At 36.2% G+C, this 27,993-nt stretch overlaps 1 protein-coding gene across 11 annotated transcripts in view; it reads left to right on the top strand.

The window, feature by feature from the left end:
* The window catches only part of LOC100994646 (neuroligin-4, Y-linked), a 293,763-nt gene that overhangs the window by 158,846 nt on the left and 106,924 nt on the right, over positions 1-27,993 (top strand). For 6 of the 11 annotated variants that reach the window (XM_055106975.2, XM_055106978.2, XM_055106976.2 and 3 more), the window contains 2 exons: positions 11,375-11,434; positions 14,696-14,848. In XM_055106975.2, the coding sequence (XP_054962950.1) occupies positions 11,375-11,434; positions 14,696-14,848 (213 nt within the window). The remainder of the gene's footprint in view (positions 1-11,374; positions 11,435-14,695; positions 14,849-27,993) is intronic. The other 5 variants (XM_057301221.2, XM_003804882.5, XM_063602012.1 and 2 more) reach the window with 1 other exon arrangement.

Here is a 27,993-nt window from a genome sequence, read left to right as displayed (position 1 = left end):
AATTCTGATGATGTAGCAAGAGAGGGGTATTTTGTTGTTGGATTGTGGGGAGTCGATAGAATTTGAAGAGTAAGAGTCAGCTTTAGATATGGTTTCTTTCATTCCTCTCTTATGAAAAGAGGGGGCACAGAAGATGGGAATGTTATTGTCACATGGGTAAATGGGTTGGTGGTGGTTTGTGCATGTTTTCTTCAGATTGTTAGAATTTTTTCGGTGTAGTAAGAAGCCAGGTCATACGCTAACAGCGAAGATGGAGCAGGAAGGATTGGGGATTAGACGAGGGAGAAGAAGGTGCCAACTATTTAGCAGAGCGTTTGAGAGAATTCATCAGAGAAGTTTATTATTCCAGGCATCTCCATGAGCCTACTGGAGGTTTGTGGTCCTGAGTTTAACATGAGACAAGTCAGCATGATTGAATATCTTTTTTCACCTGGCTAATCGGCAAAGGCATAGCCACTGCATGCTGGGTGGAGAGGTAGATTTCACCAGGTTTGGTGTTGTGCCAAGGAAGAGTCAAAAATTAAGACTGGATTAGAACTGAAGGTGTCTGAAGGATGGTGGATCTGATATGACTCCACAACTCTAAGAAATGAAGATCCAGTGCCACCATCCCCATCATGGAAATGACAAATGAATCAAACAAAATCATTTATCACTTTGTACAAGATTCGGAGGGCTTGTGTGTCTATGATCTCAGGCCTCAGAAAGAGTAAATTGGTTATTTTTTTTCTCACATAACTCTGTGTGTGTGCATTAGTACAATTTTTTATTTTTGCCCTAGAATGTAAACATAAATTTGTCAAATTAAAGCAGTAAATTGGAAAAAAAATACAGTTTTGTATTATCTGTAGAAAAAATGTTACCACAGCTATGTAGTCTATGAAAATGGAAAAATTTATTATGTATTTAATTTTTACCCAAGAGTAGTAAAATGAAGACACCTATATAATTAGGCAGGTGACTGTTAAAATATTAGATTTTTTGTTGAAATTCCTTGGCTCAGAAAACAGGTTTCATGCCATGCTGAAAAATTACTTAGTTTGATGAAAAAGTGAACAAGACATGACAGTGAAATCATATAACGTTCAGATGGGAAATAGCAAAAGTCTATTTTTTCAATAAGTGGCTGGAGTAAGTTGTCCTTGTTTTGGGTCAAGATCTTATTTTGGTGTCTCAGCTGAAGATACCCTCTTCACAACCTATTAGGTATTGTGACATTGATTAAGTATTATCAAGCAGAAAGTATTTGTAGGAAATTCTTTGTGCTAGGTAGGTAAGGCAATTGCTACCACAGGGGCACAGATTTTGAAACATTTCAGGAGGATCCAAAGTCTTACTGAGAAACTTAAGGCAGTCAGCAATTAGAGGATAAGATAATGGATGATTAACTACTACTGTGTGTGGGGTAGACAATTAGAGAACAATGCAACACACATGTTTTAAAGTGCTGATCATGAGTTTGAACAATGATGAAAAATGGAAGAAAACATCACTGGCATGGGCTGACACTGTCAGGGGTGGTGTGTTTTCTCATGTGCTGTTATCCTCTCATCAGTGTTGAGTTGGATAGTATTCCCAGGAATGGCTGCTTGGCTTCACTTCTCTTAACAGAGAATTGCTCTACCCCATAAATCTGCAGACACACCTGGATCTTGAATTTCCATTTTACTCTGGAAGATGTAAAGCTGCAAACAAAATCAAATCACATTTAGCGCCTTTCTGGACTTTCCCGAAGTACTCAGTAGTCATTCTAGCTCACATCTTAAGTCCCCCAGGGTTCAATAAGTATACTAAATGCATATTTGAACCATTTCCAAAATCTAATTCACTTTGATCAATAGTTGTTTCCTATGAATTTGCTGTGTTTTCTTCAATATAAAATACTTTCTGTGATTAATCTTTCAGTAGACCAAAGGTGAGGTAGATTACATTTATTCTAAATCATGAATGATTCATTATTTTACTGAAAGTAAACACATCTATCATATTGACTCCATATCATATTCTGTTGTATATCCTCACTTAGATGTCTTTATTATTTTTTAGACAGCTTATATGATTGTATAGAGCTTCAGGCAGTTTACATAGACAAAATATCTGAATAAAAGTACGATGATCATATTTTATTTTGTCAGTTTAAAATGATGTTTAATGATTTTTAATTCCAGAGAAAACGTGTGTGTGTGCATGCATGTGTACACATATTTTAAATTAATGGTTTACTGAGAGGATTTTTTTTCTCTTTGTATGACTAAGATATCTGAAATTCTGCCAAAAGTTGTTGAAATATGCCCTTCTTAAAATGTCAATATGTCTATAACATATTTTTATGATATTTCAGTATTAGATATGTTCATTACTCCATGTACTAATTAGGTCTTATCTTGTGATGATGAGTCATTAGACCTATTATATTGAAAATATTTTTAGGTAGAAATTTATATAGTCTCTGACTAAAATCTTATGTTGAGTATGTGGGTAAGTTGCCTTGGGATCACCTGATTGTATTTTTATTGTTGCTGACTTTTCATCATTTTATTAATGTGGGAATAAGGACTTCTTTTTTATGGTGTATTTCTGTATCACCTTCCCTTAGATTATATTGTACAATGAACAGGCAGAAGATACTAAGATCTTATTAAAACTAGAACTTTTAACCTAAATGGGGATTTATGAAGCTAAATTAGCCTAATTGCATATTACAATGACCACAGCATATTAATCAAACATGTGACCCTTACATTTGCAATTTAATGATCTTTAATATGAAAAGCATTTTGTAATATAATCTGCTTGATGAACAATTGCTATATTTACTAATTTTTACTTATCTAATTCTTAATTCATGCAATTTATCTAATTCTTAGTAATCTATATGATTCAAGCCTCTTATAGATTTTTATCTCTACCCAGTTTTTCATCCAGCTGTCTTTCTGGTTATCTCTGCCTTGGTGTGCTTGAGTATTATTTCTGATTCTTTGACTCCAATGTACTTTGAAGTGTCTGAACTTGAGGTGGCAGAATCAAGGTACTTCTATAGAGGCCACTGAATTTGTTTTCTCATGATGAGGTACAGGAACAATTTCTCAAAGCTGCCAAAACACTGCCCCTTAGTCTATGCAAATCAGCAAGTACAAATGCATGTGACTCAATCAACATCATGAAACCACTTTTTGGAATGCCTGATGTTGACAAAATGTGATCTTGTGACAATATGATACATTTATTTAAGCCACCTTGTGGTATCAAATTGGCACCATTGACAACATACTTCTTAGACGCTAAATGCAATAATTTGTTGCTTCTCATTTTCCTACACTGCTTTACTTCATTAAATCTGTATCATTAAAAATATTTATAGCATTGCTGAAGTCACTTCCCAGGAGCTAAGGAATGTCTCCATCTGTATGCTGATCCAGTTCCTACTGGCATTTGCTTGGATGCAGAGGCCATCCATCTCTTGCCATTGATATTTGTCAATTGATGCTTTTTTTCCTTCTTTCCTGGTGGCTTAGGAAAGGTTCTGATGCTATATCTGCTACAGATGCCACCATGGCCAGCTAATTTTTTAATTTTTGTTTTTGTAGAGATGGAGTATTGCTGTGTTGCCCAGGATAGTCATCCACTCCTGGCCTCAAGTGATCCTCCTGGCTAGTCCTCCCAAAGTGCCAGGATTGGAAGTGTGAGACACCTCTCCCAGCCCCAGTGCTTGATATTTAAGAGCTTCAGGCATGGAAAGATTTTGTCTGCCTGCCACAGCCTTCCATCATTTTGGGATGTATTTGCTTGAGACAGCTGAATATGTGACAATCTGAACTGTGGTTGCTGGCAATTGGAAAATAGTAGATTGTTCTGTTGATCTGCTGGGAGAAGTACAGCAGCCTGCAGAGGAATAGAAGCCCAGGGGTTTTATCTGGCACAGAATTACTCTAGAGAGCCATGTAAAAAATTTAATTTCTGTTTTTATAATTTATTGTTATTATTTTTAGAGACAGGGTCTTGCTCTGTCTCTCAGATTGGAGTAGGATAATCATAGCTCACTGCAACCTTGAAATCCTCAGGTTGAGTGATCCTCCCACCTCATCTTCTCAAGTAGTTGGGATGACAGGCGTGCACCACTATACCTAGCTAATTTCTCTATTTTTATTTTTGTAGAAACAGTATCTCTCTCTGCTGCCCAGTCTGTTCTTGAACTCTTGGCTTCAAGTAATCCTCCCATCTAGTTCTCCTGGAGTCCTGGGGTTATGGGTGTGATCATGCCTATCTATTTGGTTGCTGTTTTTAAATAGATTATGGGTGTGATCGTGCCTATCCATTTGGTTGCTGTTTTTAAATTTGTACCTTTATTGTCATGCTAAATAGGAATTCTGATGGTACTGTTGGCTGAATAGGGTCAACTGGAACACACATTTTTGTTTTACAGGTAAATACGATGAAACTTAAAATGTAGCTAATGTTATTCCTGAAACGAATATGTGAAGTTCTAATTTAGGGACGAAAATTAAAAAAAAAAAAAACATATTGCATGTATTAAACACCTTGTTGGCTATGTTTCACCTGTAATTTCATTTGGAGGTAGCCATTGCTTCTTAACTCATGCTAACCGTGCATTAGAGCTATTGATTTTTAGCAGCTACTATGCTTTCATGCTTGCAGATCATTTCTCTCTTTGGAAACTCTATTTGATGACAAAGCTGGCTCTGTTACAGAGTAATGGTAAAAGAAATGACTTACCAGAATTTCAAATGAAATGTGCAACATACATGATGATGCATGGTGACTGCTATAACTATTTCCTAATGTTGTTAACAGCCATGAAAGCATCCAAATGAAATAAGATTGAATGCCTTTCTGCGTTGGATTACAAGATTAAGCCTGTATTCCTCTGTGGCCAAGTGATAAAATAATCAATCACACCCACATCTATCATGGCCAAGAAAACATTTATTTCCTCACCTCCTCCCATAGGCAAATTGCCCTGGGAGGAGCAATATGGAAAATAATGTAGTTCACAAAAAAGCCTCTTTCTCTACTTAAGATAACAGTATCAAGTTGAAAATTAACCTTGACCTCTTAAAAGAAAGGAATATACAGTAAAATATGAACTATTAAATACATTTTAATATAATATCTCATGAAGAGCAATAATGCTAAGGTTCTTTTTGGCTATTTCCTTATATTCTTGCTTAGATAACAAGATCACATTTGTATCTGATGACTTTCTCTGATGATTTAGATATGTAAGTGGCAATAAAATTAATATATATTATAAACAGATTTAAATTATTTCCTGATGCATAATGTTAACAGCAGTAGATGTGACTGTGAGGTTTTTCCTTTGATGTTAATTTCGCTTTTACAATAATCCTCATTTTCCACATTTTTTAATTTTCTTTTTGTTATAAGGTCTAGCTGTGTCACCCAGGCTGGAGTGTAATCACACGATCTCAGCTCACTGCAATGAGGTTCAAATGATTCTCCCATCTCAATCTCTTGAATAGCTGGGACTACAGGATGTACCACCATGTCTGGCTAATTTTTTGTGATTTTTGTAGAGACGAGCCTTCCCCATGTTGGCCAGTCTGGTCTGGAATTACTGAGCTCCACCTACCTCAACTTCCCAAAGTGTTGGGATTAAGGCATGAGCCACCATGTGCATATCATTTTCCAAATTATTTACAAAGTGTTTCTCTTACATTAATAACATAAAGTACTATTTTAAAAAGACTGACTTTGAAAATAACATAGATAAAGCACTAAATGTGAACATCAGAAGAACAGGTTAAAAAATGCTGGAATATTCTTCAGGATTAGGGAAATTGAGATTTTTTTAATAAAATGATATTTAAATCTTAATAATAGAATGGCTGTACTTTTGTTTGGAGTATTTAAATCTTCTCATTTAAAACCAGTTCTGCACAGAAGTTTTACAGAGATGCTAATTGTTGTATGAAATGGAATATTATTCTGGCATTTTGAGGAAGGGTAGACATAGAGAAGAGAAAGGAAACTTGCAGTCCACCTAGGTTTTGTTTGGGCTTCTTTGTGTGTGTGTGTGTCCAAGCCACAAGCTAGGTTTATTCTTGAATAAACACTAGCCAAATTGTTTTTCCTGAACCGTCTATTACCTGCATGTACATAGACCATGGTTGTGTTCAAACTAGATAATCAAGATGACTTTTTTTGTTTTAGAGACATTTAGTTAGTTGTAATTACATGGACAAATAAAGCAGCAGTTTATCAAAAAAGAAAGAAAGGATTAAAAAATTATGCATAGGAAACGCAGTATGTAATTTCTGCCTTTCTGTTTCTGGGGTGAGGCTGTGCTAAATAAGATTAATTTAAAATTGGGATTTGGCAAGTAATTTCTATCAAAATCTCAGCAGGAGTTTTTGTTGCAACTAACAAGCTGATGTGAAAAATTTGCGTGGAAAGTCAAAGGACCTAGAACAAGCAAAAAGACCTTGGAATAGGGGAAGAAAGTTGGAGGGCTTTCATTTACCATATGCAGAAACCTGAAACCGGACCCTTTCCTTACACCTTACACAAAAATTAACTCAAGATGGATTAAACACTTAAGACCTAAAACCGTAAAAACCCTAGAAGAAAACCTAAGCAATACCATTTAGGACATAGGCATGGGCAAACGCTTCATGACTAGAACACCAAAAGCATTGGCAACAAAAGCCAAAACAGACAAACAGGATCCTATTAAACTAAAGATCTTCTGCACAGCAAAAGAAACTAGCATCAGAGTGAACAGGCAATCTACAGAATGGAAGAAAAAGTTTGCAACTTATTTAACTGACAAAGGACTAATAACCAGAATCTACAAAGAACTTAAACAGATTTACAAGAAAAAAACAAGCACATCAAAAAGTGGGTGAAGTATATGAACAGACACTTCTCAAAAGAAGACATTTATGCAGCCAACAAGCATATGAAATAAAGCTCATCATCAGTGGTCATTACAGAAATGCAAATCAAAACCACAATGAGATACCATCTTATGCCCCGTTAGAATGACAATCGTTAAAAACTCAGAAAACAACAGATGCTGGAGAGGATGTGGAGAAATAGGAATGCTTTTACACTGTTGGTAGTTCTACCATTGTGGAATACAGTGTGGCAATTCCTCAAGGATCTGGAACTAGAAATACCATTTGACCTAGAAATCCCATTGGGTATTTACCCAAGTCTCTTTGGGTATATACTCAAATGATTATAAATTATTGTACTATAAAGACATGACTATGTATGTTTATTGTAGCACTATTCACAATAGCAACAACTTGTAAGCAACCCAAATGCCCATCGATGATAAACTGGATAACAAAATGTGGTACATATCTATCGCGGAATACTATGCAGCCATAAAAAAGGACGTCCTTTGCAGGCACATGGATGAAGTTGGAAACCATCATTCTCAGCAAACTAACACAAGAACAGAAAACCAAACACCACATGTTTTCACTCATAAGTGGGAGTTGAACAGGAGAAAACATGGACACAGGGAGGGGAAAGTCACACACCCGGGCCTGTCATGGAGTGGAAGGGTAGGAGAGGGATAGCATTAGGAGAAATGCCTAATGTAGATGCTGGGCTGATGAGTGCAGCAAACCCCAATGGCACGTGTATACCTATGTAACAAACCTGCACGTTCTGCACATGCACCTCAGAACTGAAAGTATATATTTTTTTTAAATAAGGGTACCATAAAGCTATAGTAATTGAGATAGTAGGCAACTCATTTGGGTATAAGTTTGGATTAATGATATATAATTAATTACAGTTGGCCCTTGAACAAAACAAGGTTTAGAAACCCTGCACAGTCGAATATTCACTTTTAACTTTTTACTCTCTCAATACTTAACAACTAATAGCCTACTGTTGACTGGAATACTTACCAATAACATAAACAGCTAATTAACACATCTTTTGTAAGTTATATATACAATATGCTGTATTCTCCAAATAAACTAAGTTAGAGAAAAGAAAATGATATTAAGAAAATCATAAATAAGAGAAAATACATTTACCACTCATTAAATAGAAGTGGATCTTTTTGAAAGTCCCCATCCTCATCTTCATATTTAGTAAGCTGAGGAGGAGGAAGGAGAGAAGAGGTTGGTCTTTCTGTTTTCAGGGATGGGTGGTAGAGATGGAAGAAAAAGGTAGATCTGCACAGCACAGTTCAGACCTATGTAGTTCAACAGTCAATTATAAACAGTTTAGAAATCAATCCTTCAATTTATAGTCAACAGGTTTTTTTAAATGCTGCGAAAACAATTAAAGGAGGCAAGGATAGTCTTCTCAATAAATGGTACTGAGACAATTGGTTATTCATATGCAAAAAGATGGATTTCAACCCTTAACACTTATTATACCCAAAAATTTACTCAAAATGAATGACAGATGAAAATGTAAGAATTAAAATTCTTAAACTTTTAGGAAACATCAACAACACAGGACAATGTCTTCAGGGCCATGGATTGGGAAAGATTTCATAAATGTGACTTCAAAAATACAATAGTTAAAAGAATTGATCAGTTGAACCTCAAAAGGACAATCCTTTAATGAAAAGTATTGATCAGTTTAAAGTCATCAAAATGAAAAACTTTTGCATTTTGAAAGTTATCACTGAGAAAACCAAAAGACAAGCCATAAACTGGGAGAGGAGATTGGCTAACTATATTCCTGATAAAAGACTTTTATCTCCAAAATGTGTAAAACACAACAAAACACTATTCAGTAATAAGACACAAATTATTTTTTAATTGGCAAAAATATATTATTAGACATTTCACCAAAGAGAGTATACATGAGAAGATAGTTAATATCATTAGTTATTAGACATTAGCTACATTAAAACTACAATGAGGTCAGGTGTGGTGGCTTATGCCTGTAATCCCAGCACATTGGGACGCCAAAGTGGGTGGATTGTTTGAGGCCAGGAGTTTCACACCATCCCGGCCAATAGGGAAAGACCCCATGTCTACCAAATACAAAAATTAACCAGGGGCGGCCGGGCGCTGTGGCTCACGCCTGTAATCCCAGCACTTTGGGAGGCCGAGGCGGGCGGATCACGAGGTCAGGAGATCGAGACCATCCTGGCTAACACGGTGAAACCCCGTCTCTACTAAAAATACAAAAAAATTAGCCGGTCATGGTGGCGGGAACCTGTAGTCCCAGCTACTCTGGAGGCTGAGGCAGGAGAATGGCGTGAACTCAGGAGGCGGAGCTGGCAGTGAGTAGAGATCTCGCCACTGCACTCCAGACTGGGCGACAGAGCGAGACTCCGTATGGAAAAAAAAAAAAATTACCCAGAAGTAGTGGTGAAGGCCTGGAGTCCCAGCTACTTGAGAGGCTGAGGCACAAGAATTGCTTAAACCCATGAGGTGGATAGAGGTTGTAGTGAGCCGAGATCACACCACTGCCCACCAGTCTGGCTAACAAAGTGAGACTCTATCTCAAAAAATAAAAACAAACAAACAAAAAAAACCCTACAATGAGACACAATTTTACACCCATTAGTATGGCTATAACAACAACAACAAAAAAGATATTAGCAAGTGTTGTCTAGGTAATAGAAAAAATAGAGACCCTTTATATCACCATTGATGAGAATGCCAACTATTACAGCTAATTTGGAAAATAATCAGCCAATTTCTTAAAAGAAAAACATTAAACATAAATCTGCCTTATGAAACAGCAATTTCAGCCCTAGATATGTATGCAAAGAGATGAAAATATATGTCCATGCAAAAAATGGTACACAGGTACACAAATAATTGTTCATAGCAGCATTATTAATAATAATCAACAAGTAGAAATAGACCAAATGTCACTAAAAAATAAATGGATTTAAAAGATGTGGTATACCCATACAATGGAAAATAATTTAGCCCTAAAAAAGTATTGATGCATGGTACAATATGGACGGACATTGAAATTATTATGTAAAGTAAAAGAAGCCAGACACAAAAGACTACATATTATATGAGTTCATTTATATGAAATGCCTAGAAAAAGACAAATCTTACAAAGACAGAAAGTGGATCAGCAAGGCTATCGCTCCCACGCACTCAGCCAGGTCTGATTTTAAAGGATATTAAGCCCCATTAAATGGAAGTTAAGTTTTGTTTGATGCATGGAAACAGCAATATCAAGTCTTGGTTTCAAAATATGTTTAACCTCTTTTGAGTTATGTAGAACTGGAAAATGTTTTTCACTCGCAAGTATTGGACATGACAGTATTTCCCCTCTGCCTTAATCCACTTATCCTAGAACCCTATAGGAAGGCAAAGACTGTTTTAATTGAGCGACACAGTTAAAGTTATTGATAGTGGGGTATGCACACATGGGCTACATCTGTCTATGAAAAGGAAACAATGGATCCAATTTTTTAAGTAATTCAAGCAAAATTAAATGTTCACACCTTTTAAATCTGGAAGCTATAAAAAGCAAAATGGCGCTCTGTACACAAAGAGCATAGCCTAGTTTTTGCTATCCTTAAGCCTCTTCCTGCATTTTGCCTATATTAAATTTCCTATGCAGATATTATTGAGGTGATCAGGTAGGTGACTTCAATTTTTATTTTCTATAACAAATTCAAATTCAATAACTTTCAAGTAATATTTAATAACTATTTTAAACACAGAAGACATAGTCTGTAATATTTTGTCCTGACTTAAATACTTATTGCAAGTAGTAGATGTTAATAGAAGAAAACAATACTGAATAATGGGTAGTTGTTCTTTAAACATGGAGTAGAGGTAAATCTTAGTGATTTAGGGACATTTCTAATTTTTAGAGATTGTGCAATTTTAAGTTTCTAATGCATGCAATTAATGTCAATTTTCTGATATTTTGATTAAAGTCCTCCCATGTTTGCTGTATGTGCTTTTGCTTGCCTTATGAAAATTTCTAACCATAGTGTATCAGTAACATTTCAAAAATGTATTTAAATTATAATATGTTCAAATCAAAGTACTGTCAAATATGCCATATGCATTTCATTTAAGAATATGGGAAATACCTTTAATAATTTTATTTTCTCTTTTTTTAAAACTCACATTAGCATTTTTTTGCAGTAGCATCATTTTAACCCCCAACTGCATATCCACAGTATAGCTAATATTTTTTACAAGTAACATTTTGAATTTGTTCTTCTTGACATCTTTATGTTTATATGCATTTTGCATTTCCCTATCTCATTTTTTTGAAACCAAATGTAACCAATTTCAAGTTTTTGTGTTACATTCATTTTTTTTCTTTTACTAGGTAGCATCTTTCTCTTTTCTGGATTTTTTGCAAACATATTGTTTCTGAATTCTCTTTCATCCCTTTATTTTCCTTTTCAATATCACCCCAGGAACCAACATAAAGAGAAACGCAGACGATATAACCAGTAATGACCATGGTGAAGATGAAGGTATTTTTTGTTTTTTCAAAGCTCAACCCTGATGCATGATTTTATGTCTATCTATCTCTCTCTTTTTTTTATTTCAACCTGTTTTTCCTCCCCTTATTTAACTCTAGTACACTTTTGTGTGCTTCTTTATTTTCTTCTTGTATAGAAACCACTGTTATTTTTAACCCCAGTTACCATGTACTGGAAACAAATCACTGTGTGAAGTATAAACATTGTTTCTGTACATGAAAATAGTAATGAAATACTACTTACAGAGAAGCCCACCTTTTTTTTTCTTTTTTTGGCTTTGTCACAAGAGAAAAAATAGAATTTTAAAGAATGCATGTATAGTCTCTTTTATCCCTTCCAAATGTTATTTTGTAAGTTAATATACTCCTTTGGAGCTTCAGTCTTCCTAATTAGTTTTGCAAACTGTAAAACTTTGCAGCACCTTAGAATAATTTTTTCATAGGACTGAAGTTTCAATTTTGTTTGTTTGGTTTGGCATTCTTTACAAACATATTGATTCCAACATAGTCATCCAATAATCTGCTTACAGTGAAGTACATCAAAAAGCATTTTAACAAGACGCTGTTGTTAACAAGCCCTGATTCTTTCAGTACTGCCTTTTACAACATTTAAAGAAAAAAATAAGAAGTAGCTCAGAACTGAAAAAGGACAAAAAGCTAGCTATGTGCATCTTTGTTTTCACACCACCGTTCTTTGAAAACATGTTTCTCCTTTAAATGTTTTATTGCTGTGAAGTTTATTTTTAAGGTGACAAAATTGCTCTATAGATTATCTACCAGCAGTGGAAATATTTTTCATAAAGGTGGAAGGTCTGAGCAGTCATGCAGAAAATATACACACTATTTTTATCCCCTTTGTGTAAAAGAAATTTGTTTTTGTTTTTGTTCTTGTTTTTTTTAAAAGAGAAGAAACAACAAGAAAGTACTCAAGCCGTTCCTCATTGGTAAGGCTCTATATGATTAGCTAACTGCACATTTTTTCCCATCTGGGTAGCAAAATGTATGGAATTCTATTTATTTTTCATAAACAATAAGGCCTTGGCTGGACCTTTGGGTCTCTGTCTGAAAGGCCAAGCCCAAAAGTGAGTGTTGCATTATCCTTGCTGGTCAAGCCCCATTTTCTTGAAAGTGTCTTTTGACCAGTTCTTGTAGTTGCTCCCCTCCTTGCTTATCTTCATAAATCAACTGTTCTCCAAGAAAAGAAGTCATGCCAACACTCTTTTCATGCCTGGTCTTCCCTTAACATTTTGATTATTACTGAGCACATAGGGTTGTCACTGCCTCAAGTAGCTCTCTAAGAGGTCTCGATTCTGATGGTGGTAGAAGTTCAGGTACCCCTTCTTTGATAAGGGCTTCTAAATGCCTGACATTTTATCAGTATTGAGCAAATACATAAAAATGAAATAAACTTTTGTTCTCTCATACCTTATACTGCTCTAATTTGTATCCTCTTTGGTGTCCTGTCACATACTTCCTTTTGATAATTAAGATCTGTTTTCATATTATTCCCAGTGAATGTTTATTACCATGAAAATGCCATCTAATTTTCTCTTAATATTAATAAGCTGTGATTTTTTGAATTTGCTTTAATGTAACAACTGGTATCACTCCACAAGTTCAAGAGAATCTTGTTGTATGTTTTATGAAAGGTAAGAGATGTTAATTTCCCATATTTTCAAAGGGAGCACTTTAAAGCAGCCCTTCAAAATCTCTACTTATTATTTTTACCACAATTTACTAGCCAACAGCTGGTAGTGGTAAAAGAAATGAGGCCAAAAACAGGAAATTAGGAACCGGGAAGAATAAGTGGAACATGAGAAAAGCCATTTCTTATTCATATAGCAGAGGACATTTCCCATAGAGTATGATGAATAAGTGATGAATGAAGATTTTTACTTTATATATGAATTTTATATGAGAAAATAAAAGACACTTTTCTGCCGTGGATTAAATATCTGCAAATAAATACTTGGGTAACTTGACATTCTTTTGTGTGCTTTACTGTGACCATTGGGTATGTCATGTCATCTGTATGCACCCTGTAAAATTGTGATCATAATTCATTCAAGTTGGAGCCACCATCCAAACGATGGTAATTCATATCCTCAGAATTCCTTTCTCATATTTCAAGTGTCCCTGTGAATTATGAGGGGAAAAAATCTTTATTAAAGAAAAAAGTGAAAATAAATATGCATGGATACTTGGATTTTTCTTTTAGTAACAAAGATATTTAAATTATTTGTATACACACACACACACACACACACACACACACACACACACACCTGTACCTAGAAATGTTTATAGGGGAGGTCAGTTTTCTGAAGATTAAATGCAGCCCTAATGTCAGATTAATGTTATAAACACATCGTTTAATCACAAGTTTTTAGAGAGCAGGCTCCGCAGATAGTCTCTAACTTTCTATCATTACAAATCGCTATTTTTATATCATTGCTAATTTAAATAATAAAGTAAATTATGAAGAGGAATCATTGGTTGCAAGTCACCATGGGAGTTTAGTCCCTGTGAAAATATAAAGCATTTAAATAATTTGTATTCTTTTACCATTTTTTATTACATCTCTTTAATTTTTGTCACTTGAATATATTAGGATGATGATGATACTGTAATCACTGGAACGAAGACATTTGCTTGGGCATCTTTCCTTTTTTCCCCCATTTTTGTTCTGTTAATAATTTTTAACTATAGCTTTTCCTTTCTTGTCCTTATCTGTCCCTTATCAATCATTGATAGTTTCACTACTATTTTTAAGTTTTTATTGTTAAATTGAAGATGAATCTGTACAGTTACTTGTGAATTAAGATGCAGCTAAGTTAAAATCAAGTATAATTTTGAAGCTGATTTTACATTTAACTAGATGATTAAATATATTTTTTCAGGTGCTTCTTCAATTTAAATCAAGTTTTATGGTTTCAGCAAAATTTAGAAAATATGTACTTTACCTAAAAGCTTTTCTTTTAGTGCTTTGGATATATACAGAAGCTTAAATGAGTAAAGTATCCCAAACATCCAGATGCTTCTCAAAATAGCATTTCCAGAAACAGAAAAAGTAATAGCATTAGTCATGTTACTTAGAAACTCTTATCAAGTGTCATATCATCCATAAAAATTAATTTGCTTACTTCAAGTCAAAATAAGGAAATCAGTGAATCTCCTTTGTTCTTAATTTAGCATCAGTGAGTGAGTCAGTAAGATTCTTTACTGCGTTTCCTTACTTGGCTTTTTTTTCCAGATATTCATGAACAGAACAGTAAGAAGCCAGTTATGGTCTATATCCATGGGGGATCTTACATGGAGGGAACCGGTAACATGATTGATGGCAGCATTTTGGCCAGCTATGGGAACGTCATCGTTATCACCATTAACTACCGTCTGGGAATACTAGGTAAGTGATTTCATCATGTGAATGACTTAGCAAGAGGAAACATGAAAGTTCCACTTCTTATTTTGATGGGACTCATGGATTTGAATCCTGTTATTACAGTTCCTGGTTAATTCCACTTTATGGTATTTACTTTATGTTATCAGGTATGTTTTTTCCTTTTATTACCTTCATGCAACATGACCATTTTATTGTTTTATTATCATTCTTTTCCTTTCGCTTCTGATACAAAAATTTTTTTCTTGTGGAAGTTGAATCCCTTCTCAAAAAAATGGCCACTTCAAGTTCATCAAGAATAAATGAAATTTTATTTAAAGCATGTTTCTTCATTGGAATTATATGAATGTGTATTTATCTACATAAGTGTGTATAATGAGCACATATTTGGTGATATGATAATTAGTAATGGCCATAGATCTTAGCTTTCTAGTCTGATTGTGTTACTATATGAATTAGTATATTGTATGGAGGAAAAGATTTTATCCAGTTCCCTAACTGATTATGTTGAGGCTTTGGAAGATCTGCTGTTTAGGTTCTGTTAGTTGACTTTTTTTTTCATTTGATAATCTACAATTAAAGGCCAAGTACATGGAAATTCAAGTTTAGCTCCTCCTTGTTTAGATGTTTCATTCATTGTCTTCTAATTGTGGGTTGGAAAATTAAGTTACAACTTCAGGGTAAAGGTTTTAATACCTTCTTAGATGACCTTTCCTGCTGTTGGTTAGTTCGTGAATAATATTCCTAGATCTCTGTAAAAACATTTGTTTTTTTGGGTAAAAATCCATTAAAATGATTTAGAAAATAAAATTTTAACAAATTATTCAATTCACTACATGTAGGTTAGCTTGAATGAAGTTATATTTGTTGCATGCATTTGATCTTGAATTGAAACCTACAGTTTAAGAAAATCTGCATGTCTTTATATTTTTAACAGACTGTCAGAGTTATAAAAGCAAAACATTAGAGCTTTACAGTATAATTTTTTTTCTTTAGATCTTTCATGGACATTTAAAATCACTCATTATGAAGAGACCATAAACCATGGGTTTCTAAGAGGTGTGCTGAATTTTGCAACTGGCTGGTGTGTTTTCTAAATATTCCTGTAATCTTCATGTATTAGTTTTTTTTTTTTTCATAACAAATCATGACAAATGTTCTCTTTAAACAAGAGGAATTTACTTTCTCATAATTTGGGAAACCAGATGTTCAAAACAAAGGTGTTGGCAGGGCTGTCTTTCCCTGGGTAGCTCCAGAACAAGATTCTTTCTTGCCTTTTCAGCTTCTGGTGGCCCTGGTGTTTGTTTCTATCTTCACAACACTGTCGTCCCTGTATTTTATGTGTCATCTCCTTTTCTTTTCCTTTCTTTTCTCTTCTCTTTTTTTGGGGGGAGGTAGGGGGACAGAATCTCTGTCACCCAGGCTGGAGTGCAGTGACATGATCTTGGCTCACTGCAACCTCTGCCTCCCAGGTTCAAGCAATTCTCTGGCCTCAGCCTCCTGAGTAGCTGGGATTACAGGCACCCACCACCATGCCCAGCTAACTTTTATATTTTTTTAGTAGTCATGGGGTTTCACCATGGTGGCCAGGCTGGTTTCGAATTCCTGACCTCAGGTAATCCACCCCTGTCGGCCACCCAAAGTACTAGGATTACAGGTGTTGGCGACCTTGCCAGGCCTCCTTTCCTTGTAAGGATACCAGTCATTGGATTTAGGGTTTATCCTAAATTCAGGATAATTATATCTGAAGACCCTTAACTAATTACATCTGCAAAGACCCTGTCTTCAAATAGATCACATTCATAGTTTCCAGGTGGAAATATATTTTTGGAGGATATTGCTCAACCCACTCCACCCAATCCATGATTATTGCAATATTTATGTGTGAATATAGGTGCTTTCAGATGCTTCCATTCCATATGTGTGCACAACCACTGTGTTCAGAATTCCACCTTGCTTTCTACTTACTAGGCCACTCTGGTAAGATGATCTGAGGACAGTCTGGAATTCTTCTTCCCTTTGTATTCAAATAATATAGTCATGCAGTATCTAAAAGTTTATTCCCTGAGCCTTTAAAACTTCTCCATCAGTTTGACAAGGAGTAAAAGTGTTTTTCCCCATTTGTCACAAAACTTGTGCAAAAAGCACCTTTCCCATGGGCCAATACACAGAGCTATATTTCACATTTTCTTCTTAAATTACAGGGTTATAAATATCAAACAAAACCTTTACCTTGCTGTATTATTTCTACCTTTTCCCTCTATTACTAATTCCAATTACAAATGCTCACTAATGTTCTACCTTGGAATTGCAATTTGGGCATGTGCCATCTGAAAATGGAGGTTCCTAAAAATTAATATCAAAGATTAATGCAAGTTTTAAAAAAGGGACTTATTCAAACATAACTCCCATTTTAACGTGACTCATGGACTTTTAATGAAATGAATGGCCTTGTAATGCCTAATTTTTTTTTCTTAAAATCAACTGTGTCATAGCCTTCTCTTTAGAACATATCTGATTTGCCAGAACCCAAGATTTGTGAGATGGTGTTATTTTTTATTTTTACTCTTTCCCCACCCCATAGTACCATGAAGAGATTATGTAACATCCTTTTCTGGTTTTAAAGACAGGTGAATAATGATTATGTAACATGCAAACAAGTTGGGTGTTTTAGAGAAGGTGGTGTTAATGGTGTCTGATTCACAGATGCTGGCTTGAACCTTACTGGTGTTAGGACCTATATTCTGGTAAGATCCAACTTTAGGCCATGGATTACAGGACCTAGGTGTATAAAAACGATACCTAAACCCCATAAGATCTTAGTTCACTGATCAGCAGGAGAGATACTTTTCTTTCAAATGATACCATCAGATGCATCTCCAGCAGACTGTTAAGTCAGTGAACAGAAAAATGCCATTATAGAGAAGTTCTTCAGACTTTTAAAAATTTCCTAGGATTATGCCAGTGATTCCTACTACAGAGACAAAGATATATGTATTTCTGAATTTGAGATGTTGGATATTGGTAGAGATTCATCTTTTGAATGCAAATAAATATGCTTTACTTTTAGCCAGCATGAATGCTCTCATTTGCCACAGGTTGGCCAGCTTAAGTATGAAGAGTGTTGTGGGTAACGTTAACAGAAGGTTTTTATAGTACCAAAATTTCTTTCTTTTTTTATTATCCTATTTCAGAAAGTTTCTTAACTCTGAGATACTTTTTATTGGGGATAATAGTTCTGGTGCAAGTATAGATTAATAGATTATTAAACACTTCAATATATAGATGGAAGAGTACAAATAGTATATTATTACTGATTCCCATTTACTCTTCCTTTAATTTACACTGGAATTTTTGTTTATGCTAACTTTTGAAGATACCAATGATAGGAAGTTCATAGTGCTTGCCTTTTATAATTTTTCCAGAGCTTATTCATTTGAAGTTCAAATTTGGAAACTTTCCTTTTGTTCTTTGGGAAACAGATATTATTGCTATTCAAAATGGGTAATCCCTAAATTGATGTAGAAAAAGATATTTGAGGCTGGATGCAGTGGCTCATATCTGTTATCTTAGCACATTGGGAGGCTAAGGCAGGAGGACCACTTGAGGCCAGGAGTTTGAGACCAGCCTAGACAATATGACAAAACTCCATCTCTGCTAAGAATACAAAAATTAGCTGGGCATGGTGTCACACACCTGTAATCCCAGCTACCTGGGAGGCTGAGATGCATGAATCAGTGGAGCCTGGGAGTTGGAGTGTGCAGTGACCACCTCACTCCACACTGGGCTACAGAGCAAGACTGTGTTTCCCAAAAAAGAAAAGAAAGAAAGAAAGAAAAAGAAATTTGAGATATCCGTATTGTCCAAAAACTATAATTCAAATACTTAATGCAGTAGGTAGTAGCATCATTAACTTACTGACCCATTCATCAATTATAACAGAGGGAAGGTTCTATGTTAGTGTCTTGGAGGCTGATTGAGCTAGGGCATACAATTTTAAGTATGAGTTTCATAGAACAGATTCAGGAGGTCTAAATAGAGGGGTCTACAGTTAGGAAGCACCCTTAATCCCACCCCTGAATTACTGACAGCAACACTAACTAGGCAGCAGAAAGATATTTCCTGATCTCAGCAGTCAAGACAATGGTACTAAAGGTTGCTAGATAAATGTGATTTTTTGTAGTCACTCACCTGCAAGTTATAGGCAAGATAATATTTACCTGCACTCCCACCAGAAATTAGACCTAATTGACTGCTATTAATCAGAACATGACATTCCAACCTCTTATTCATGGTTAGCAATATATCCCACTTGCTTCACTTTGTGATTCATCATTGCATGGGTATAACTGGACATGGAATGCTTTTGAAACTGAGTCTCAAGTTCAAATCACCATAGAACCTAAAAAGAAAATGCAGGAGAGACAAAACAGAAGAAAAATGCCAAACAGAGAGTTATTATTTAGATGTGTTCATTCTGTGAACAGAGAGCAGATTCTCTTGGATCTGGCTGAAATAGGGGCCCCTGGTGTGGTGAAAGTGGTTTATATCTTCATACATGTTCCCATGGGCCTATACAACCAATCTCATTTGACAAATGAAGAAATGAAGGCTTGTGGTCAGGGTCACAAAACTTGACAGTGGCAGAAGTGGATCCAATTTCCAGTCAAATCTATGACTCAATCCATCTTGGCCACAATCATAGTGCAAATCAGTTGCTTTGTTTCCAATCAGTACCCACACACCAGAAGGTCAGCTCTTTAAGGGCATTAATTGTTGTTGTTTGGTTCATTGTTGAGTGTTTGGAGCTTGGACCAGTACATCGAAAGTCTTAATTGTTGACATTCTCAGTAATGCAAAATAAATTGTGTTCTTGGATCATTGGCATCATATCCATTAGGATGGCTGTTAATAAAGTAAACGTAAAATAAGAAGTTGTGATGGAGATGTGGAGGAACTGGAACTCTTTCACATTGCTGGTGGGAATGTAAAATGGTACAGTCATTGTGGAAAACTCTTTGGCTGTTCCTCAAAAAAGTAAACATGGAACTACCATATGTGATCCAACAATTCTACCTCCGGGTATATACTCAAAAGAGTTGAAAGCAGGTATTCCAAAAGATATTTGTATTCCCAAATTCTTAGCCATGTTTTCTCAATAGCTAACAGGTGAACTTTTGAAATAGCCACTGCCAAGTGATGGATGAATGGACAAAAATTGATGTATATGTATATATGTATGTGTGTGTGCACAAATACAAACACATACACTACTGAAATGGAATGTTATTCATCTGTAAAAAGGAAGGAAATTCTGATACATGCTACAATATAAATAAACCTTGAATACATCATTCTAAGAGAAATAAGCTATAAGCTAGTCACAAAAGGACAAATGCTGTATTATTTTACCAATATGGGGTTCCTCCTAGAGTTGTCAAATTCATAGAGACAAAAAGTTGTATGGTGGTTGTGTGGGGCTGGGAGACAAAATGGAAAATTATTTTCTAATGGATAGAATTTCAATTTTGAAAGGTATAAAATCATTTGGAGATGGATGGTGGGGGCAGTTGGACAATAATGTGACTATTCTTAAGGCCACTCAATTATACACCAAAAAATAGCTAAAATGATAAAATTTCATATTATCTATATTGTATCACAACAAAAGAAATCATTATGATATCTGTGATTTAATTGACTCATTGTAATCATTACCATGTTAGGTCGTGTTCAGTATCTCATATCCAGCAATATTGCAATGGACATGGTAATTTTTGAGTGGTAGAAACTCACGTTACTTTTAAAAACACATCTGTGTGTATTCACATACTCTTATATTTCTTGGAAGTGAAATTATACTCTCTATATCTCATTTATTTCTCGTAGCAAAATGTTTACAAGGTTTTCAAGATTCATCCACATTGTAGCATGTATCAGTCAGTACCGCATACTGGTTTATGGCTGGATACTGTTCCATTTTATGATAGACCACATTCTATTATATATCTATTTTTCATTTGATGGACATTTGGGTTCAATTCATACAGAAAGAAAGTAGACTAGTGGTTGCTGGTTCTGGGATGAGAACCATAGGGAATTAGCATGTCATGGTTACAGAGTTTCCATTTGTGAAGAAGAAAGAGTTCTAGAGATAGATTCATAAAAATGTGAATTACTGAATGGCATCAAACAGAACAGTACACTTTAAAATGGTTCACATTATGTTATGTGAATTTCATCTTAAATAGAAGAAGAATACAGTCTGAAGTTGTCATGTACTTCACTAGGATGATCTCTTTAAAAGGGTAGGAAAGAAATTAGTGTTCATCCATGTCCTCAAAAGAGCATATAAACAAACTAAACAACAATCAAATAAAACATGTCACTGTACCTCACAGCATCCCAAAAGGGAAGACTAAACTAAACTGTTCTCAGGTCTCCTTCTTCCTTATGTGTTACTTTCAGAGGCACTTTAGCTTAGGATTTAATTTGACTATTCACAACCCCAGGGTGTCCATTTGATCTCACAGCAAACTTGAGTTGACTTTGACCAGGGAAACACTTTACTTTAAGAAACTGTAGAAAGGAGAAAATTTTATACGTATCCAGTTTCCATCCATTTCATTGCGCATATGGTGAGAACTTAAGTGTTGTAAGTATGCCACTTGCAGGGCCTGGGCTCACAGCTACAAGCTATATTTTGTATTTGCATCCACTGTTTTGTTAGCAAATGTATATACTTGCTGACAAAATACATGTTTTAAGAAATAAAATTATTTTAAGAACAAAATAATAATATGTTTTAAGAAAACATGCTTGTATTTACCTTTTATTTTTCATTAAAAAAAATGTTTATGGGCTGGGCACGGTGGCTTATGCCTGTAATCCCAGCACTTTGGAAGCCCTAGGCAGGTGGATCAGGATGTCAAGAATTTGAGACCAGCCTGGCCAATATGGTAAAGCCCCATGTCTACTAAAATTACAAAAATTAGCCAAGCATGGTGGCGCACACCTGTAGTCCCAGATACTTGGGAGGCTGAGGCAGGAGAATCACTTGAAGCCAGAAGGCAAAGGTTGCAGTGAGCCAAGATCATGCTACTACACTCTGACCTAGGTGTCAGAATGAGACTCCATCTAAAAAAAAAGTTCATGAAATTATGGATGTTAGAAATTCAGTTTTGTTACATGGGTTTATTCATAGTGGTGATCTCTGGGCTTATATTGTACCCCCGTCACCTGAATAGTGGAACCTGTATCCAGTAGGTATTATTTCATCATTCATTCTCCTTCCATGTCCTCATATTTCATAGCCTCCAGTGTCTATTATTCCACTCTGTATGTTAATGTGTACCTGTTGTTTAGCTCCCACTTATAAATGAGAATATGCAGTATTGAACTTTCTGAGTTATTTTACTCATGATACTGAGTTCCACCCAGTTTTATCCATGTCCCTGCAAAACACGTAATTTCATTCTTTTTTATGACTGACTACTGAGTTGTATTCCATGGATATATAAACTACGGTATATATAATTTATGTATCCAGTTATCTAGTCATTTGTTACGGACACTTAAGTTGATTTCATGACTTTACTATTGTGAATAGTGCAGTGATAAACATATCAGTACAGGTCTCTTTTTAATAGAACAATTTCTTTTCCTTTGGGCAGAAACCCACTACTGGGATTGCTGAACCAAATTATGTGTGTGAGTGTGTGTGTGTGTGTGTGTGTGTGTGTGTATAGTTCTTGTTTTTTTTTTTTTGAGACAGAGTCTGACTCTGTCACTAGGCTGGAGTGCAGTGGCATGATATTGACTCACTATAAATTTCATTTCCCAGGTTCAAGTGATTCTTCTGCCTCAGCCTCCTGAGTAGCTGGGATTACAGACCTGCACCACCACCCCCAGCTAATTTTTGTATTTTTAGTAGGAACGGGGTTTCACCATGTTGGCCAGGATTGTCTCGATCTCTTGACCTTGTGATCTGCTTGCCTTGGCCTCCCAAAGTGCTGGGATTACAGGGGTGAGCCACTACGCCTGGCCCCAAACGGTAGTTCTATCTTAAGTTATTTGGAAAATCTCCATCCTGTATTCCATAGAGGTTGTATTAATTTACCTTCTCACCAACAGTGTATAACTGTACCCTTTTCTCACCATTCTTGCCAACGTATGTTGCTTTTTGACATTTTTCAAAATGTCATTCATTTCCACATTTTATTATAATTCCTTAAAATTATGACTTTTAACAAAGAGAAGGGAAACATACAGTTGGTAATTTTTTAAGTGCTGTATAATTTCTAGTTAGAAAGCCACAGATAAGCCCCGTGCTGAAGCGAGGTGGTAAAATAGCACAAGTTTGAAATAAAGTAAATTTGGGAAGATAAAGTTGTTTTTAGGATGATAAAGATGTTTGATGTTTAAACTTGGTCTAATTTTTCTAACTTTTACTGTATTCTTCACACTTACCCAAACCACAAACAACAAAAGTGAGATAAGGCAGTGATTGGGGATCCTGTTCCAATGCAGATACCAGAGATTCTCTTACTGGAATGATGAATGGTTAACAGCTATGCTGCATGTGGAAGTAAAATGCTTTCCTCCAAAAAAAAAAAAAAAAATGGACCATTAAACACATAGCTTGGGCCTTTAAGGTCATATCAACCAATGGTTGACCCAACGTCTGTCCAGGTGTTCAGTCTTTCTTCCTGTGATATGAGTTCAGGTAGTAGAAACTCAGGGAAAGGCCCTTTGCTTTCTTTTTTGATGGGTCCAGACTTTATCAGATAAGCAACATTAGAGAAAAACTTCCTCCTGTGCCTTGGGGTCACAGAGGGTTGAAAGACAAGAGGGAGTGAGAGAAGATGAGAGACATTGAGGCTTCTTCTTCAGTTCAACACAGCCAAGCACCATATGTTGGAGTATGGATTTCTGAGTCCCAACAGCTGGGTAGTGAAGACCACCCAGGGCTGTGTGTTGAGGATTCTGATGCAGACAGTCAAGGCTCACTTCTCTGAGAGGAAGCTAAATGCGACTCAGGAACACATCCCCATCTCAAATGTGTTTGTTATATTGATGACAGTTGGCACTCAGATAGCATGCATCCCTTGTGGTTTCAACAGTTGGTTGACATGACCTTAAAGGCCAAAGCTATGTATTCATTGGTCCATTTTTTTGAGGAATGCATTTTATTTCCACAAGGCAGCAAAGCTGCTAACCATTCATCATGCCAGTAATAGAATCCCCGGGATCTGCACTGGAACAGGATCCCCAATCACTGCTTTATCTCACTTTTGTTCTTTGTTTTGTTTTAATTTGTTTTATGTTTTACGAATAATCTGAAGTTAAAATATAATTGATAAAAGCAGTTATCTTGTGATATCAGGATAAGTAAACTAGTGCACTTCAAGCAACATCTAACCAAGTGTCATTTTCTTGCTGGATTGCAATATTGATAGGCACATGGGATAATATCTCACGTAGATCCTGATTGCAGATCAATGCATCTTGATCCTGCATCTTGACCCTCTTCTCAGTGGTCTACATTTATGCCTAAAGAAAAATATTCTGTCAATCCTCAAGAACATGAAACACTACAATCTGCAGAGCAAATTGCCAGCAGGAGAAAATGTTACCAAATATTCAAAAGCATGCTTTTTGTATAAATGATCTTGAAACTCCAGGTAATGGGGGAAACAGGGTGAGGAGTGCATAAGCCAAGAACCTTATTTGACCCAGCAGCTTCCGGTTTCTAAAACCCTACTCATGCAGTGCCAGGAGGAAAATAACCAATTGGCATCACTTAATGTTTAGTGATAGAAAAAGAAAAGCATGCCTTTGTTCATTTTCTACTCTTCTCATTTCCTGCCTCACCATTCATCAAATGAAACAGTACATTTTCATTTTCTCTATATGACTTGTAGTATTTTTGGGAATAGATGATGCGCTTAACATATTGCTGTTCATTTATGAGAAAAGATATTTCTGCTATTGTCAAAAGAGAGTGTCCATTTGCGAAATATCTAGTGTATGAGGACAAGTTTTATTTTCATTTTTCCATTGTCTTTATATTTTAAATGTAGTTATAAAATGAGAGAACATGGGATCACAAAGAAACATGAAATTCATAATTAATAAATGTGATTTTCTATTTGTTTTAGGTATGCAAGAGGCACGTTTGTGTGGGAGCTCAAAAATGTTTAATTATTTTAAATCTCCTTTCACTAATTTAATACTTTTTTTTGAGTTCAGTTGCAATCTATTACACATGTTTCTTGATTTTAGGGCGATTCTACCCCAACGTGCAAAATAAACAAGTGATCCTTCTAGTTCTTTACAAGTTTCTTAGTGAAACACGGCATGTCCCTGATGCTTTCATGGGTGGGAACTGGAGTGCACAGGTGCTGGAACTTGCTGGCCACTTCGGGGCAGGCAGGGGCAATCTCCATTGACTCACTGCTCCACCCCTCACAGGAGGGGAAGCACATGTGAGAGGGTGCAGGAGCCAAGATGGGCAATTTTGGATGCCAGCAATTTTAGGTGTAAGGAAGAAGGAACTCCATATCACCCCCACAGCAGCATCTCATAGAGGGTGTTTGCTACCCTGGAAGCCCCAGAGGAAGTACTACAGTGTCCATTTATCTTTGCCATCTGCAGACAGCATGTTAACAGCTCAGTGGTGGGTGGGTGTGACAGCCTTTTACACCCACACTCATTCCACCTAAGTTCTTGTCCAGCCTCCAGGAACAATGAAGTCACACAAACAAATTGAAATGGTAAATGTGGGGGATTTTATTGCCAGTAAAATTGCTCTCAGGGGGAAGGGAAGCTGGGATAGAGCAGAAAGTTAACCTTCCCTAGAAGTCCAGTCATTCATGGTCAAAATCCTCTCCAAAGCTGCACCATCACAATGTACTTCTGAAGTCAAGCCACTTCTCTCTGATGTCCAACCATTGTCTCTAATGTCCAGCTGGTATTTCCCTCTGCTGTTTATGCCTAGAGTTTTTATGGGCACCAAATGAGGGGCAGGGAGGGCCACGGGTGGTTTTGGAAAAGGCAACATTCAAGTAAGAAGACAGGAATGTAAGTTCTCACTTTGGGCTGTGGTTGCATGCTTTTTGGCTTGAGGGTGGAGCCAGGTACCCACTCTCTTCTGCCCATAATTTCCCTGCCTCTGTCCCTATCAATTTTATATTTATTTTAGGTATGCAAGAGGCACATTTTTGTGGAAGTTTGAAAATGTTTAATTATTTTAAATCTCCTTTTGTTCATTTAAGGAATGTCTTTGGAGCTCAGATGTCATTACGCATGTTTCCTGACTTTGGGGAGCTTCCTTGCTAACATGGGAAATAAACAGAGTCCCTAGTAATTATTTCCAAGTTTCTTAGGTAACCAATTATATGTATTCTACACCCCTTAGCAGTGAGTGTTCATGTTGTCAAATTTCCACTTGTTCTTAAATGAGATTAAAACACAACAACAACGATGTTTAAAAGTTTCAACTATAAGAATATAAAATCAATGTATACTCTTTTGGGTTTTTCTCTAATTTTTTCACAGAATTCTGGTTTGCAAAAAACCAGTAGCTGATTTATCTTCTGAAGAGCTCTGTCTAAAATTAATAGGTGTACTTTCATAAGCACACTTCATTTTGCAGGTGAAAAATTTTCTCCCAACAATTGTATATGATAGTGATTTACAAGTCAGTATTTTTGCTGTAAAGAACGTGCCTCTAAGTATCATGTGAAGTAATTTAAATTATGCCATTTCTTAGTAAGCATGTTGACTGAATCTCATGTATTTCCACTGATTCCACACTAAACAAACTATGTTTTATTTTTACTGCATTTGACTTGGTTTATATAGTTTACATAGACACTTTTGTATGTCTAAGCATGCCTGAGCATTGTACTACATGGCATAGTAATGTGGTTTGGCTGTGTCGCCACTCAAATCTCATCTTGAATTGCAGTTCCCATAATCCCCACATGTCATGGGACAGACACAATGGGAGGTAATCGAGTATTGTGGGTGGTTACCTTCATGCTGCTCTCAAAATAGTGAGTTCTTATGATATCTGATAGTTGTATAAGGGGCTTTTCCCCCTTTTGCTCAACACTTTTTGTTGCTACCACCATTTGAAAAACACGTTTGCTTCCCCTTCTTCCATGATTGCAAATTCCCTGAGGACTCCCCAGCCATGCTGAACTGTGAGTCAATTAAACCTTTTTACTTCATAAATTACCCAGTCTTGAGTATGTCTTTATTAGCAGTGTGAGAACAGACTAATACAGGAAATCAGTTCTGAGAGTGGGGTGCTGGTGTAAAGATACCTGAAAATGTGGAAGTGACTTTGGAACTGGGTTAAACAGGCAGAGGTTGTAACAGTTTGGAAGGCTCAGAAAGGAAGATATGGGAAAGTTTGGAACTTCCTAGACACTTGTTGAATGACGTTGACCAAAATGCTAATAGTGATACGGACTATGAAGTCCAAGCTAAGGTGATCTCTGATGGAGAAGAAGAGCTTCTTGGGAACTGGAATAAAAGTGACTCTTGCTATGTTTAAGGAAAGAGACTGGCAGCATTTTGCCCCTGCCCTAGAAATCTGTGGAATTTTGAACTTGAGAGAGATGATTTAGAGTATCTGGTGGAAGGGGAATTTGGGGTTAGAACCCACATACAGAGTCTCCACTGGGACACTGCCTAGTGGAGCTGTGAAAAGAGGGGCATACTCCAGACACCAGAATGGTAGATTCACTAACAGTTTGCACCAAGCACCTGGAAAAGCCACAGAGGGTCAACGCCAGCTATTGAAAGCAGCTGGTGTTGAAGGGTGTACTCAGCAAAGCCACAGGTGTGGAGCTTCCTAAAGCCATGGGAGCCCAACTTTTGCATTATTGTAACTTGGATGTGAGACATGGAGTCGAAGAAGATTATTTTAGAGCTTTACAATTTGGCTGCCCCACAGGATTTTAGACCTGCATGGGGCCTGTAGCCCCTTCATTTTTGTGAATTTCTCACATTTGGAACAAGTGTTTTTTAGCCAATGCCTCTACTCCCATTGTGTTTGGAAGTAACTAACTTGCTTTTGATTTTACAGGCTCATAGGCAGAAAGCACTTGTCTTGCCACAGGTGAGACTTTGGACTTGGA

The sequence above is a fragment of the Pan paniscus genome, chromosome Y, assembly GCF_029289425.2.
Source record: "Pan paniscus chromosome Y, NHGRI_mPanPan1-v2.0_pri, whole genome shotgun sequence".
Taxonomy (NCBI): domain Eukaryota; kingdom Metazoa; phylum Chordata; class Mammalia; order Primates; family Hominidae; genus Pan; species Pan paniscus.
Note: the sequence above shows the minus strand (reverse complement) of the source record. Positions and strands in the feature narration are given on the sequence as shown.